This window comes from Melanaphis sacchari, unplaced genomic scaffold (assembly GCF_002803265.2).
Source record: "Melanaphis sacchari strain LSU unplaced genomic scaffold, SCAv2.0 Contig28_pilon_pilon, whole genome shotgun sequence".
NCBI lineage: Eukaryota > Metazoa > Arthropoda > Insecta > Hemiptera > Aphididae > Melanaphis > Melanaphis sacchari.
The window spans coordinates 2812236-2827429 of NW_020271162.1; the positions used below are offsets into that span (position 1 = coordinate 2812236).

At 30.7% G+C, this 15194-nt stretch overlaps 2 protein-coding genes across 4 annotated transcripts in view; one reads left to right on the plus strand and one right to left on the minus strand.

Moving 5' to 3' along the window:
- LOC112595591 (neither inactivation nor afterpotential protein C) overlaps positions 1–15194 on the minus strand; it is a 44928-nt gene that overhangs the window by 15873 nt on the left and 13861 nt on the right. The window contains exons 5-14 of the mRNA XM_025340855.1: positions 8391–8533; positions 8050–8197; positions 6405–6486; positions 6155–6253; positions 5009–5194; positions 3720–3908; positions 3146–3354; positions 2004–2338; positions 572–782; positions 260–401 (exon numbers count right to left, since the gene is read on the minus strand). Of these exons, the coding sequence (XP_025196640.1) occupies positions 260–401; positions 572–782; positions 2004–2338; positions 3146–3354; positions 3720–3908; positions 5009–5194; positions 6155–6253; positions 6405–6486; positions 8050–8197; positions 8391–8533 (1744 nt within the window). The remainder of the gene's footprint in view (positions 1–259; positions 402–571; positions 783–2003; positions 2339–3145; positions 3355–3719; positions 3909–5008; positions 5195–6154; positions 6254–6404; positions 6487–8049; positions 8198–8390; positions 8534–15194) is intronic.
- On the plus strand, positions 10500–12344 carry LOC112595592. 3 transcript variants are annotated; one of them, XM_025340857.1, is made up of 4 exons: positions 10500–10521; positions 11154–11928; positions 11987–12100; positions 12161–12344. In XM_025340857.1, exons 2-4 carry the CDS (start codon positions 11209–11211, stop codon positions 12281–12283), a joined length of 957 nt encoding a protein of 318 aa, XP_025196642.1. In that variant the 5' UTR covers positions 10500–10521; positions 11154–11208; the 3' UTR covers positions 12284–12344. The 3 variants fall into 3 exon arrangements, with proteins under 3 accessions (XP_025196642.1, XP_025196641.1, XP_025196643.1); XM_025340856.1 differs by lacking the exon at positions 10500–10521 and having other exon boundaries at positions 11003–11928; XM_025340858.1 differs by lacking the exon at positions 10500–10521 and having other exon boundaries at positions 11003–11928; positions 11987–12085.

Below are 15194 nucleotides of genomic sequence, written 5' to 3' on the forward strand. Positions count from 1 at the left end.
TTTCTTAAGTGTTACTCGACCTGCTGCCTAGGTTCTAGTTGTCATTTCACAGAATAATTAAGGATAATTATATTATGTGTAACACGTTAACAGCGTCCGAATTAGTAAGAAACAATTAATTTTATGGAAATCTACTGCGTACTGTTTTCACCGCGTTGAACATCGATAAACAATACCCAATATTGCATTTTCATGCATATAGCATAATATTAATTGTATCATTTCTATTGTTTTTATTCCCCCACCCTTCCTCACTCACCATTTCCCACGCAAACATCCGTTGATTGTAATGGTACTGGAGTTGTTCGTTTAGACAGTTGACGTACAGTTGATCCAAATTGTTCTGGTGGAAACATTCGAAGCCGAAAGTGTCCATCAAATACACCACGTGCGTGTCTCCGCTGCGAACAGTTGAATTTTCACGATGATGTTTAAGTACAATACAATATTATAATAATTGACATACGAGTATCGTTTTGTGTATAACATAAAACAATATAGATAGGCACGTATAGTTATTTTTTCGAAATCGATTAAAAACCGATAATTTTACTCGATATTTTCAACTTACAATATGGCCCTGGTAAATGAAAGCTTAAGATTGACGATGTTCACAATCCAATCGAACAGCCTGGAGTACAATGTCTGGGCGAATACTCGTATGCTTTCGTACACACCCGAAATCGTTTGCTTGCGACGAACCGCAGTGCCGTTGACCACAACACAATAATTCAACAACGACCAGCTCAATTTCTTTGAGTCCACTTTCAACAATTCCGCGACTGAAAAGCCAAAAAACACGATTTTTTCGAATATCCTGTGGTTAAAGACACTATACAACTGTAATGATTATATCTATAGACTACAGTAATAATTAGTAATAAAAATGTGGATACAGAGCAAATTAGGATTTTTTTCGCCGTAAATCAAGCAACGTTCATTGCAAAAATACATTATTTTTGAATTTTAAAAACGGTCGTTCATCATCATCGAAATATTTTAAAACGGTTTGATCTCAACAATAGTAGTTAAAAGATAATAATTTGAATTTATTTTATTGCTCTTGATTTATCGTTTATCGTAAAACTTGGGATTTTATTAGCTATTATAATTATTACAATATGTATATGTATATTATGTGACTTTGTTCAGTTTACGTATAATACGTACAGGCACATAACGTATTGATAAAATCACAATTTTTTTCTGTTTTTAAGCAGTGGTAAAAAACGTTTTGGTATATATGTTTTTATAATGAGCAAAACTCCGGGAAAATGGTCGGTATATTCACAATTGTTTTGATATTATTCTATATGATTTCGTGTAACACGATGAGTGATTAAATCGTAAAGTACTTATCTGCTAATAGTGTCTACCTATCTACATGCATAAAACCATATTTTGTATATTATATCCGTAACGATATTCGGAATTAAACTCAAATTTCTTCTTGAGAACGCGCGTAGGCGTCATTTGCCCGGAGCGATTTGTATGCGTTTTAGAAATAATTCGTGCGGACAAATTGTTTGTGATTTGATCGCTATCTCCGTACGTTTGTATAATTATTGCTTACTATGTATTCATTATAAACACGTTTAGTGTACGCGACGGCGGCGTCGTGTTTAAGCAGTAGGAACGTGGGCGTTAAGATAATTAATATTTTAATTACTACCTATTATTTAATAAAACTCGGTATGTTCAGTCGGCGAGACCGGTTACAAAATACTGTACAGTTGGATTTAAATGATTTGGTAAGGCTATAATATTATAATAACTTGCGAATAAAATATATTTACTACCTAATAATGCATATACCTACGCTTTACTGAGAAAGTAGGTATTTTATCCTATATACAATTAAACACAATTCATATTTTATTAAATTTTTTAATATTCTAATATATTTATTTAGTTTCATGTAGTGCTAGGTAAGCATTTTTACGAGAAGCACGGAGAACTAGAAAATGTAAACTTAAAATATGCTATAGATTTAAATTACTTACTCTTCTTGATGAGTTCGTCGCTTTCGATCTTTGTCTCGCCATCTTCATCATCAGAAACGCTCAGCTCGCCGAGGTTGAGTATGGCCGCCAAAATGTGCCACGTCGTGTTTAACTGTTCATCCGTAAACTCCAACGTGTCTTTCATGCAACTCAACAGTTTATTGAAGTTTTTCACGTTTGACGTGGGTTGAAACCGAAATTTTTCATCCGAACCGTCACCCACTAAATATCTATAACGATAATCCTCCTCCAAGTGATATTGCTTAATAACATTATCGGCTTTGGCTGCTTCCAAAAAATCATAGAATATGTGGAAATTCTTTTGTCCACCAATTCTAAAAAAAAAAAATTAATTTAAATCCGCTCTATATATTTACATACACTCTAATCAGGTACGTATTATACTTTTATTTTTGTTAAAATTAAAATACAATTTATTCAAAAAATTTTAATACTAATAGTCAATATTTCTTATTTTTCGAATTATTAATAAATTATAGTATTATAAAATGCGATCAGAATATCAACTATTTAAAGTGCATTTATAGGAAAATATACAAACTGTTATTATGTTATACAGTTAAATATAGTATTTAGTTTTGAAAATTTTAAAAATGAATTTAATCGCATAGATTTTTTCACATATTTATTAAGTTCTTAAGTAATTCTTTAAATATTAAAATATCATTATTATCTAATACTCGGTAAGTACTCAAATTTCTCTAAAATAAAAATAAAATTTATTTAATATTTATTCATTAATATAATGTTGTGTAAGTACAAAGATGTTATAAGAAGTATATTATTTTTTAAGTGGATATTGGTTTATTATGTTTTTTATCTATATATTAATAATTAAAAACATTCATTACACCTCACGTGTCTCGTAAGTAAAACCTTACTTAATCTACTATATTAACTTAAACTTTTATTTATTCTAAGGCATGGTTATTTAAAAAAATATATTATATTATAATGATATAGGTAGGTAAAAAAATTTTCGAAAATATTTGTTAGAATAATTTTACAATTTAAAGAACCTATTTTTGGTGGCTAGGAAATATTCATAAACGATTACTGTCAAAAATATTAACACGATATATCTACGACTACTAGTTGTTAAATAAATTGAAACTACTCACTTGGGATTTGTTATTCTCCATTTTTCTAGTTGATAGATGAAAAATATGGCACCGCTGATCTTGCCGGTGGACGAATATGTAATTTGTGTCTGATTCACGTGTCGAGTGGAGTTTATGTGATATTTGTTGGCAGCGTTTCCGAATGCTTGAATCACGTCTATTCCGCATTTTATTTTCAAACCAATGTCATTCACTTTTATGTGGCTTTGCTTAAAATATTAAACGAAATAATGGTTGTCATGTATAAGTTTTTCAGTTTTCTTGCGTTTATAATCCATATATTATAGTAGTATTCTAAATTTCTAAGAATAATTTTAATATTATCTTAGTGTCCAACTTTATCCCTATATATATTATATATTATAAAAATTTTCTAGAATAATTGTTATAAGACCTAAGCACATCGGAAATATTCTATTTTGGTTTCAAAGTAGGTAGTAGTATGTATACAATACGATATCATTTTGGAACAAGTGCATTTTTTGTCCTATAATATTGAAAGCGATTTTCTACCTCCCAGGCACAATTTTATCTACCAATATTATACTATAACAGATGAAAATAAAATTCAAACCTCTCCCAAGAACACCAAGTGTTCGACCAATTTCCCGTAGTTCAATGATTTTCCTGATTTTGTTTCGCCCGCCATCAGTATGTGTTGTGGTTGTTCATGGTGTAGCATGTCCTGATAAGCTGCATCGGCCACGCTGAATATGTGAGGCGCGTTGTCGGATCGACATTTGAATTGATAACGATAATGATGCTAAAACATAATAATATCAATTAAAAAAAATTTTACCTATTAAAAAATAGGTAAAATTAGCACAATTAAATTGTTAGATAACTGTACGTGGTAGTCTTAAAACTATTTTATGGAATGTGGACTTGTTTGGAGACATTATAATAATAAAATCAGCTAGATACCTATTCATAATTATTTTGGTGGGTAAGCGTAAATCTTTAAATCGGCAAGACGTTGAAAAAATAAATAAATAAATTCGGCATATTTATTGGTACTCGTATTTAAATAATATTACTCTATAAACGACAAGCCATAAATAAAAATCAACCTCGATAATAAGTTTATGACGGTCGATCAAACGATGTCGAAAACTGAATTAAAATAACGATTACCCACTTATAAATAAAATAAAAATATGAACAGCGAAATGATAACTGCCATCCGTTTTCTAATTTCTCTTGTACACTACGCCTGGCCGAATAAGATGAATTCGACATTGTTTCATATTTACTAGTTTGCCACCCCATCACATCGAACAATTTTAACTTTTGCACGTAAGCAAATTTTTAATTTTTAGAGTACTATGACAGAAAAAAAAAAGATTTTAATAAATTTAACGTATTATTTATTATTACATTTACATTTGTAAAAGAATATTTCATTTAAATATAATGTGATGTATTTTTGATTTGTTAATAGTTTATTTTTATTAACATTATGTTACGTATATTAATACTATTGGGATTGAAATTACGAGTAGTAATCAAAATATTTACAACGATTATTAAATTTTTGTTGATTTAGCTATGTTATAATTTAGTAATTATGATTTTATTAGTTATTTTATAATACGAAAAATATGTTTTAATTTGTATTTACTTTTTTAGCTAAGCAATATTTTAAATGCATATGTTGAAACGATTTCACAGTGCTTATTTATAATTAGCGTTTTTCCTGATTGGTTCTTTAATATTTGTAAATTTACCTAAAGTGTTGTTATCTTATTCAAACGTCATTGTTTTATCGGTACATATTTCATGAATAGACGCGGATACGTAGATGATACTATTTAAAACCATAATAATAAAAAATAGTTTTCAGCTAGTGCCGGGCAATATTACCTTTTTCTCGTAGAGAGGTTCATCTCGATTCGGGTTCATGTACAAGAGCACGTCACCGAGAAACGTATAACTCAAACCGTTTAAATGGCGATTTTGCAATTCTTCGAGAACCGTATCTTCGGTTACCTCTTTTAGCGCAGCTAAATCTTCTAGATGCATGGGTTTGGCAGCTTCCCTTTGATTCACCTGTAACATAAATCATTTCCATCGTTTGAGATGTGTTATACACGTTGAATTTCTAGCCGTTGTTTGGAACACAATTCGCATTTTGTACCGCGCACGCTTAATAACAATTATAATAACTTTACAAGACAATGGACGCAACAATGTTCGCGGGAGGTGTGTGGTTTGTTGGCTCTCTTAGCTAGATTCACTTCCCTTATGTTTGTCGGATGATAGAACCACACATATTTTCAAATCTTTATAGTGGTCATATACTTTTTTCATTTTTAAACATATACATTCTAATTGGTATTAAATACGCCGAAATACAATAAATGAAGATACGTATACTCCTATGTTCGAGTGGGATTTTTACATTGTTCGTTAAGGTTATAAAGCAAACATTGCAGTTTGTCATTTCACGAGACGAACCACATAGAGACGTTTATTTACGGATATCATTGAAATGACAGCTGATCGCATACTACTCGTCGAGTTTTTAAACTAATAAGTTTAATAGTTTGAATATATATATATATTATATGCATATGTATATATTATTTTAGATTTTTATATCGATTAACATTGTTAAATATTAATATTTACAAACTAATGGCAATAATGTCGTACATGAACTATTTTGTAATATAATTTACGGAAATACGCAAGGTCGATTTGCATATTAATGCATGTTTATTTATTTGGATACTAATTTAATATATTCGTATTGCAGGACATATAATTTTAATAGTTGAAATCAATCAATACGTTTTTGTTTTATTAATTTTCATATATTTTAATTGATACAAGTATAGATAAACATATTTGAATTTTAAATCGAATGAATAATTCAAAAATAAACCAAACAAATTAAAAATCAATATAATATACTATTATATATATATAAATATTATATTATAAAATAATAAATATAATATTTATTTGATATATGATTGATTTTGAATATTAAACATTTATACTTGCTTTTAAATATCCATTTTTTATAATCCTGACTTCTGGTTTTCGGATAGATGTTACATCGTCTACAATAGATGACATCACTGACTTGACTTCTTGTTGTACCTAAAATTATTATAAGTAATTTTATTAATAAAATATGTTTTGGATTCGTAAGAGTTAAGTTGTTTGTAACTTATATAATTATATTTGATTTAGGTATTTTTTTTTTTTTAATTATTAACTATACTTCATAATATATTAAATATAAGCTTACATTATCTGAAACTTGCGTTATGAATGGATGTTCTAAAAGTTCTTCCATACATGGGCGATGATCTGGATTTTTTTCTAAACACCTGATATAATTTGAAAAAAAAAATTGTTTTAATAGACTAAACTATATAAGCACTATGACTACAAAGACGGGATAATTAGTTATAATTGGAACCTATGATTTATTTTATAGTATTCATTTATTCATATTAAATTAATTGTAATCTGAATAAAGAGTTTTTTATAGTACAAAAAATATATTTATGACAAAGACACGATGAAAATGACAATTTTTATAAAATATAACACTTATTGACAATATTATACGATACGCTTGGTGAAAAATGAGTATGTACTTGTGAATACACATTCATGTTTTAAAACGTCGAATATAAATATTCTTTTATTCATATTTAACAAAAGTACTCAAACTCCGTTTAAACTAATTACAACGGCGTTCACTTGATCTTTGATGCCGGAATAATATCCTTTCTTTGGTAAAGAGCATAACCGCACTTATTACCGGGATATCCCCGTCCCCAGTTTTTCTTTTGTATCACTTTAGTCAATATGTCGAGATTATTAGGCACCTTCTTATTGTTCGGTATTTTGTTTACAAAACAACGCCTAACATGTACACGAACTATGTAAAAAAAAAAAAAAAAAATTGTTGGATACGAACGGGTCGACTCTTTTTTATTTACGTAATACCCATTATTTCAGAGCTCTAGATGGTATATTATTTAAAAACTCGATTGGCTTTTAATATTTTTAATATATTATTAAAAAAAAAATTAACTAATAATAGTGTACAAATGTGAGTATAAACGAATTGAAAAAATTAGTTTATATACAGACAATGGCAAGAAATGTGAACACACGTGTTACGCTTTACTAGCGTATCGTTGACACAATTACCGATGTTGCATTGTTATTTTTGAAGTAAGGTAAATCATATTAAATCATCGAATTACGATAAACGATATTCAACGGCTTTGATGGTGCTTAAATATCTATGTTGTATTCACAACAGTTATGAATGCAATTACGAAAATAAAATAATTTTTCAGTAATTTTATTATATATATATATTTATATTTAAATAATGGTACTGTCAGTATAAATGACAAAATTCATAAAATAAACACTGCAATGAAATTTGAAAAAAAAAAACAAAAGTAGTGTTTCAATAACACAATGCATATCACCATGTCGAAAACAATATACGAATTAACTTCGAGAGATCATATGCTAACCAATGTTTATGCATTATAAATTATTAATTCTACTTCTCTAACTAACTCGGCAAACGTTATGTGCACAGATAATCACGAGTTTATAAAGAAATCCTATAAAAAAAATACATCCAGTTTTCACGAATAATTCAATTTTCTAGATAACTTTTCAAATTTTTTTCCGGAAAAACCTTATACGGGCTGTTACAAACAATTTAATTTAAAAGTAATGAACCCAATCGGCAATCGGTTTATTCGTTTTCAAGTGCTTACCAACGAACAGCATTTAATTTTTATAAATGTATATTTTTATGTTTGTGGTTAATACAGTAACATCGCTACGATATTAACCACAAATCACAATGCACTACTTCCCTTTATTGCTTCCAAACATTAAGTATAATTGCTTACTCAGCGATGAAGTCATTAAAGAGTTGCGTCCAGTTTGATGGTTTAGATAGACCTGGGGGCGGATTTCTAACGATTTGAAATAATGCCCTCGTCGGGTGCATGTCCAGATACGGTGGTTTACCGTCGCCTAATTCAATTGCAGTAATACCTATGAAACAAAAAACAAAAATGTTAACGTACGTATTAACTGTCATATCATTTAATACCATTGTTTATTTGATAAAATTTAAATTTTTTTCAATGAACCAAAGACATAACTATAACTAATGAAATATCTATTTTTTAAATTTGTATTAAGTGATTTACTAATCGTTTTACTTTTAATCTGGTAACGAGCTTACCGACTGCCCAAACGTCAATTTTCTGATCGTAGTATGGCACTTCGCCGGAATTGTCTTTGTTTTCAGTCAAAATTACTTCTGGTGCCATCCATGCTGGAGATCCAACTCCTGTGTTAGCTTTATATTCCGGACTTTTTAGCTCCCTTTATAACAATTGATATAACATAATATTATACTCGTAATACGTTAATACTATTGTGATCAAATATTTGTAAATTATTATTATAATAATATTAATATTTATTTCTTATCATATAAATAAAAAATAAAAAATATTCAAAATGTTATAAAAACTTCAAAAACTTTATTTTGAACTTTGTATTTAATTTCATAATCCGGATTAAACAAACTAATTTTATATTTTAATATCACGTATTATGATTCTTATAAATGAAGGAAATATTTATGAGATAATCCACCCAAACAAGTTTAAGATTGACATTTTTAATAGTATAAAATGTGATGAGACACAAAAAAAAAACTATTGTAAAATCTATATTATTATCTTCTCTCTACTTAAAATCTAAAATTTGTCTTTAACGCGCAAGTATGCATTTAAAAATATCTTCATTTTTTAACTAAATATATTTAGATCAAAGAAGGAAAATTTAGAGCATATGGTAAAATTGGCGTACTTATCTGAATTTTATATTAAAAAAGTTAACATAAATTATAATGTCAAAATTACATTTCATTTATTAAAGTGGCCTATTAAAATTTCATGTCACTCCATCAGGGATTTATCCAATTGCACGCTTATATATATAATTTTACTTATCTCAAATAAGTTGTTTTCTTTTTTGGAATTTTCTAATTCTTTAAAAATTAAAAATTAACCAATAAAACGCTTTTAAAAATATTTATTTTTATTTATTTATGAAAAAAAAAAAAAAAAAAAGGTTTTATGCAACTCAGACAGACCTCTTTAATAGATGGCATACAACTAGAAATTTTTTTTTTTGCGTGTATACAATTCGGATGCAACCAATAACATTTTAGAAGTATGTGAACAATTTGATAAAATTAAAAATTTTTATTGTAAAATATTTTATTTTTGCCGTCAAAATATGATATAAAAATTAAATTAAAAATAATAAGAGCACATTGTAAATTAGTTTTTATTATCATTCACGTTTTCCAGAAAATTAAATCATCGGTTTAATAGTTAAATGACGAATTTCCACTTATAATATATATATAATATTTTTCTTAATTTTATATACTAGAAAAATATGCACCCCTTCTGTACAATATGTATTGATATAATAATCAAGAATTTTGGACCTCAATGTTGTTCCTCTCCCGAGTCCGAGATTAATTTCTTCTAAATCTAATCCGTATAATAAATTTCGTATCACAATATCACTGAATGTACAACAGTCTATAAATATACCTTACCCACGTGATAGAATGTGAGGATCCGTACGATTTGTGAATGTATTTACGTTTGCTCGTACTATTTGTACAACGATAATCTATTATTATATTTTCGTATCTAATATGAGTGGTACACGAAATACGCACTAGTAGAAGCTGTGAATACACACACACACACACGAACGATATTTCGGAGTGTAATAAATAAACAGCGGACGCGTTACAATGCGGCAGAAACGTTTTAAGTGCGTGTCTCGCGTGAGGAAGTTATAATATAACATTATAACACGATAATAATATCATAGTAACATTATAATTTAGTGTGTAGCCGTTGTGTAGGTACAACACACACACACAACTCCCACACGTGTACGTACGTATATATTATAATGTAATGTAATAATAATCAAATAACGATGTATATATTTACACCACGGAGTCGTGTCTAGTGTTATACGTACGTATTCGTTAATGGCTGCAGTCGGTCGGTCAGTGAAAAAACGTAAATATTATTTGTACGTGTGTGCGCTTACGCGGGAGTAATAATTGTATGACGTGCCGCGGTAACGTGGTGATTTTTTCCGGAAGAGATATCGTCGTTGCGTCCTTTTGTCGTTCCTTTTTAATTTTAGGGAACCTCCCCGGATATCGACGAATCAAAAGCGTCGTGATAAGAATATAGACGTATAATATACGGCGGCGTCAACGAAAAATTCCCGAGCACGCTACACTTAACACCTGTAGCATAATATCGGTAATATCACACATAAAATGTCTTTCGGACAGATATTTGATTTGCACTACTACAATACAGATTATCTACTGGCCTAAGTATAATTATTTCATCCCTAACAACCGTTACTCAGTTTAACTTTTATTAAATATAAACATATTATATTATGTATACTATAACAAGTCTTATTGTATTATTTTCTATGTTATATTCGAGTAAAAATTAAATTGTTGTTTGCCGTATTATCTTGTATTAATTACAATTAGCAATATCGCAAGACATTATTAGTAGTATGTTTTAGTCGGTTCTGTATCCCCCGCAAATCCAGGAGATCCAGGTACCCCGCCCTCCCTATCGTGCGCGTGCCATGTCTCGCCATGCCTATCGCTGCCATGCCCCTCCATGCCGTTCCCGGCCTTACCCCTCCCCTCCATGCTATGAACGGCCATGCCCCCTCCCATCCATTCCCCTCCCCTCCCCCCCCCCCCCCCCCCCTGTTAAGTTTTCGAATTCAATATACTCAATACGATGTAAACAAAACTATTAACCCTCTATCATCGCAATATTTTAGGGTATAAATAAAGTAGAGTGGTGTGTGTAATATCTTCAGTAGTAATACATTCACTCTAGCAACGAGTCATTGTTCTCTATAGGTACTTAAAATCATTTTTTCACGTTTCAAAAATAAATTTACAAGTGTTTCTAAATATGGCCGGTTCAATCACGGATAATGCAGCTATATACAAGAAAACCTTTACATATGTCCCGCCAACACCGCCTTCGGAGCTTATCGATTCTACTAACTATACGTTGAACTTCGTGAAACGTAAGTTTATACATATTGGGATCGATCCGACTGATATGTTCAGAGTGGCGGTGCATATAATAACACCATCACGTTATGTTAAAATTTCAACTGAGTTTCTAAAAAGAATATTTTCACTGATGGGTAATATCCTATCATTTATTTTGGAGCAGCCGGCGAAGTATAAAAGAACCATTTTTCTCGAGACAGAGAATTTCAAGTTATTTAGCATGATGTATAGCGGTGAAAACTCCTTAGTAATAGAGTCCAAGATACACGACGGATGTCGAATTCTTTTAAATCGTATGGAGCTCATACGACTTCACTACCTAGAATGGTGCATTTTCGAAACAATCGTACGAAAATCAACTATAATGCATCCAATCGTCTTAAAACAATTCAATATATTTACGAATTATATTAATGGTGAACTTTCCAAAGCGGAATCATTGCCGAGAACGAGTGAAGAAATGACTACGTTTATTAAAAATGTACGTGACGATCATATTATTGCAAGCAGTCCTAAACATGATGTCAATTTCATTAGTCAGCTCAAAATGAATGCATTAGCGCAATTAACTGAACACTGCATGCAACAATGGAATGGAGAAATGTCTCCAAAGGTATAACCAAATTTATTTATTCTATGTACATAAAGATTTAATAATTTATCTATTCTAGCCGTTTGATGATAATTTAACAATCATTTCACCGACCTCGCCAACCTATTTACCCTCAAGCATCACGAAGGGCGACACATTTGACATTCATAATGAAAAAGTAAATAGTGCAAAGGTAATTTATAAAATTATTATAGATACATAAGTTATATGTGAAAATATATATTTTTTCCAGCCGTACTATTCATTTGACGGTATGCTGTCATTCGACGAAAATGATGGCCCCGATTTTTTCAACATACAAACCGTATCTGATGGAAACCAAGCAACGTATGCAATGTTTCCAAGACCATTATGATGAAGGTGGAAAATAACAAACTTTTTAATAATTAATTATATGATTAATAATTTATGTGAAATAAAAAGACATGATATTTATATAAAAAGTATTTTTTATTTATAATATTAAGTTTTACAATAAATATTTACATTGTTCTTACTTCACCATTAAATGGATTATAAGTTATAATCTGGTCATGTAATATTAAGCAATATGCTGAGGTGGAGGCTGGAAACGCTTCTTCGGTATCGATCTCAATCCTGAGATCAACAGTCGAAGTTTTTACATTATCGTTCTGTCTGCTCATATCCACAACTATAATCGGTGATAGTTTTTTGAAATCCGATCGAGTCAATAGAGGTGTAACATTTTCACGGCCGTAGTAGGATTTCTGGAACTCGGCATATGCGCGGTATAATGTAGCCATCTTGTTCTTAGTAAAGTCACTTTGGAAATCTTCGTAAGGGAATACCTCGGAATTCAAATAAACCTTCAAGTTTTTGATTTTACAATGATCGAAATATGACATTGCTTTGCTCATACTGTTTTTCCTATCAGTCTGAAATCCGATTATAGCATATCGTGGTTTTTCCAATTTATTGGATGTTTTTACTTTCCACGAGTGCGATGTGTTTTGAGGGAGAAATGGGTATTCGCACAACTCCCACGATCTAAACGCACATTTTAAAGCTTTCTGTCGGTTTACTACTTTCAACAGCTGTATTTTTTCTCTGTCGCTGACCTTGACTATGGGCATTCTCCACAATATTTTCGTGATATTTATCTTAACGTCTTTTAGTTTAGGTGCGTCTAGGACAACGTCATTATTTTTATATTGCTTAACCGCATTTATATCTATTGAAGCTCTATTTAATATCAATTGTTGATTGCAGTTTATTAAAATACGTTTATAGTCCTCGCAAAAACCAAACAAATCCTTAAGATTAATACACCCGTTGAACATACCGCTCTCAATAAAATCTTTATTAAAATTTTTAATATCATCGTCCCAGGCAGCGTTATAGCGTGACACTATGTCCGATTTATTATACGAACAGTATCCTTTCAATGTTGTAGTTATACCTGGGTTAGCGAGTTTTTGAATTTGAATCCCGTTCAGTTCATATTTCATTTCGGAAAAAAGAAATGCTAGTCCATTGTTTATAAATCGAATGTCATCTGTTATTTCAGCAGGTTTGGTTATTGTCCCCTCGATATAGATATAACTTTCACATGGTAGAGTATACGACTCTGTGTTATGCAAGGCAATACGTACTTCGTCATTATTAGAGAGGGCAGATGTTGAATAAGGTAGAAAAGAATGATAATCAATTTGAGTTATCCTACAATCGTCAACATACCCAGCCGATACATCTAAATACATATCATCCATATTAAACAGCGTTTAGTGATTGTAGAAATGCTAAATTTTCAGCTGTTAGGTCACCTTTAGAGTATTTAAAATTTCGTTTCTTCTTCTTCTTTAGACTTATTGCCTTGATAATGTCGTCGACTCGACTAGCAGGTTTTTCGTATACTCGAGTATTTATATTATAAAACTGTAAACCCATTTTATCATAAGTCCTTGATTAATAATCGTATTGATACTGGTTCTCCACGTAGATCGATTAACTCGTTGTCCTGATTTTTTAAAGTTATCTCTGCATGCGTGATAGATGAACAATTGATTGAATAAAAAACCAAATGTGTTGGATTCTCTATTACTTTATAGCCCGGAGGAACATTCGGATAAAATTCATGTATTGTATGACTCTGCTTTCCGTTCTTGAATGAGCCCGCAACCAGGTTTGATTCGATATATATACAGTTTGTTTTTGTAATATTTACCAACTTGCCCGATTGATGTTTAACATTAGCGTCATATATACGTTTTTCAAAGCCTAACAGCTCGCCTATACTATTGGGCATTGATAAATCTATAGATACGTTACATTGCATTTCACATTTTAACGTATTGTTATTCCCCCTCAACTCGAAGGATATCTTGGAATCAGTTAGTATATGCTTTATCACCGCCTCGATTTCACTCAACTCATAAGAGCCTGTGGGTAATGAGTAAACTTGATGACCCATATCATTCTTATTTATAAATCCTATTTGATCACACCCGTTGTTTATATTGGGTATAGAATTGTTTGTTTGAAAAGCTAACAGGCAAATCTTAGCGTTTTTACTGACTTCAATCGGTGGGAAAAAGTCGCAAGACAATTCGCTCGAGTTGCCGCTCAATGTTATGGTGTACATGATAAAAATCTTAGACACAAATGGCCACAGTTAGTTGTATTGTATTTCTGATGTCTGTCGTAATTATATTCGATATTACAATCGCTAAAATATTTCTGTAATTCTAGTGGTGGGGGTAAATTTCCAAAGCTATCGTAGTATTTAACTTGTTTACCGATTTTTTTATACGCTACCCAATGAGTTCCTCCCCCCTTCTCGATATCTAAATTAACTATGGCTGACTCTCTATGTTTATAATGTAAAGGCAACTTGTCTCTGGAAAATACTCCGATGAAATGAGGTATTTTCAACATGTAAACGTATTTTATAATCTCATAATCAAACAATGCTCTATCGGGTAGCGTAGCAATTAGTTTTTTGTCGGTTTTCTAGATTTCCGATTCACCGAACCACCTTTGTAAGGTGAGAGGTATAAGCCTTTTCCTTTTACGATTTTATAAGAACCTCCCTTGTATGGTGCGAGGTATAAACCCTTTCCTAAATGAATAGGGGTTTTTTTATCAGATTTTAAATCATTCACTACTTTTACTATACTGCCGATACCGCCAGTTAGCGCACCTAATGCAGATAAACCGGCAAAAATAGGTATTAAAGGTAAAACACCTCCCTTTTTAGGGATTGGTATGATTCTAGGAGTTTTAGTTTTCTTAGTTTTCGATTTTTT

Coding starts and splice junctions, on each gene's coding strand:
- LOC112595592 (XM_025340857.1), top strand. CDS start 11,209: ATGGCCGGTTCAATCACGGATAATGCAGCTATATACAAGAAAACCTTT. Junction 11,929..11,986: donor ATGGAGAAATGTCTCCAAAG/GTATAACCAAAT, acceptor TATCTATTCTAG/CCGTTTGATGATAATTTAAC. Junction 12,101..12,160: donor AAAAAGTAAATAGTGCAAAG/GTAATTTATAAA, acceptor TATTTTTTCCAG/CCGTACTATTCATTTGACGG.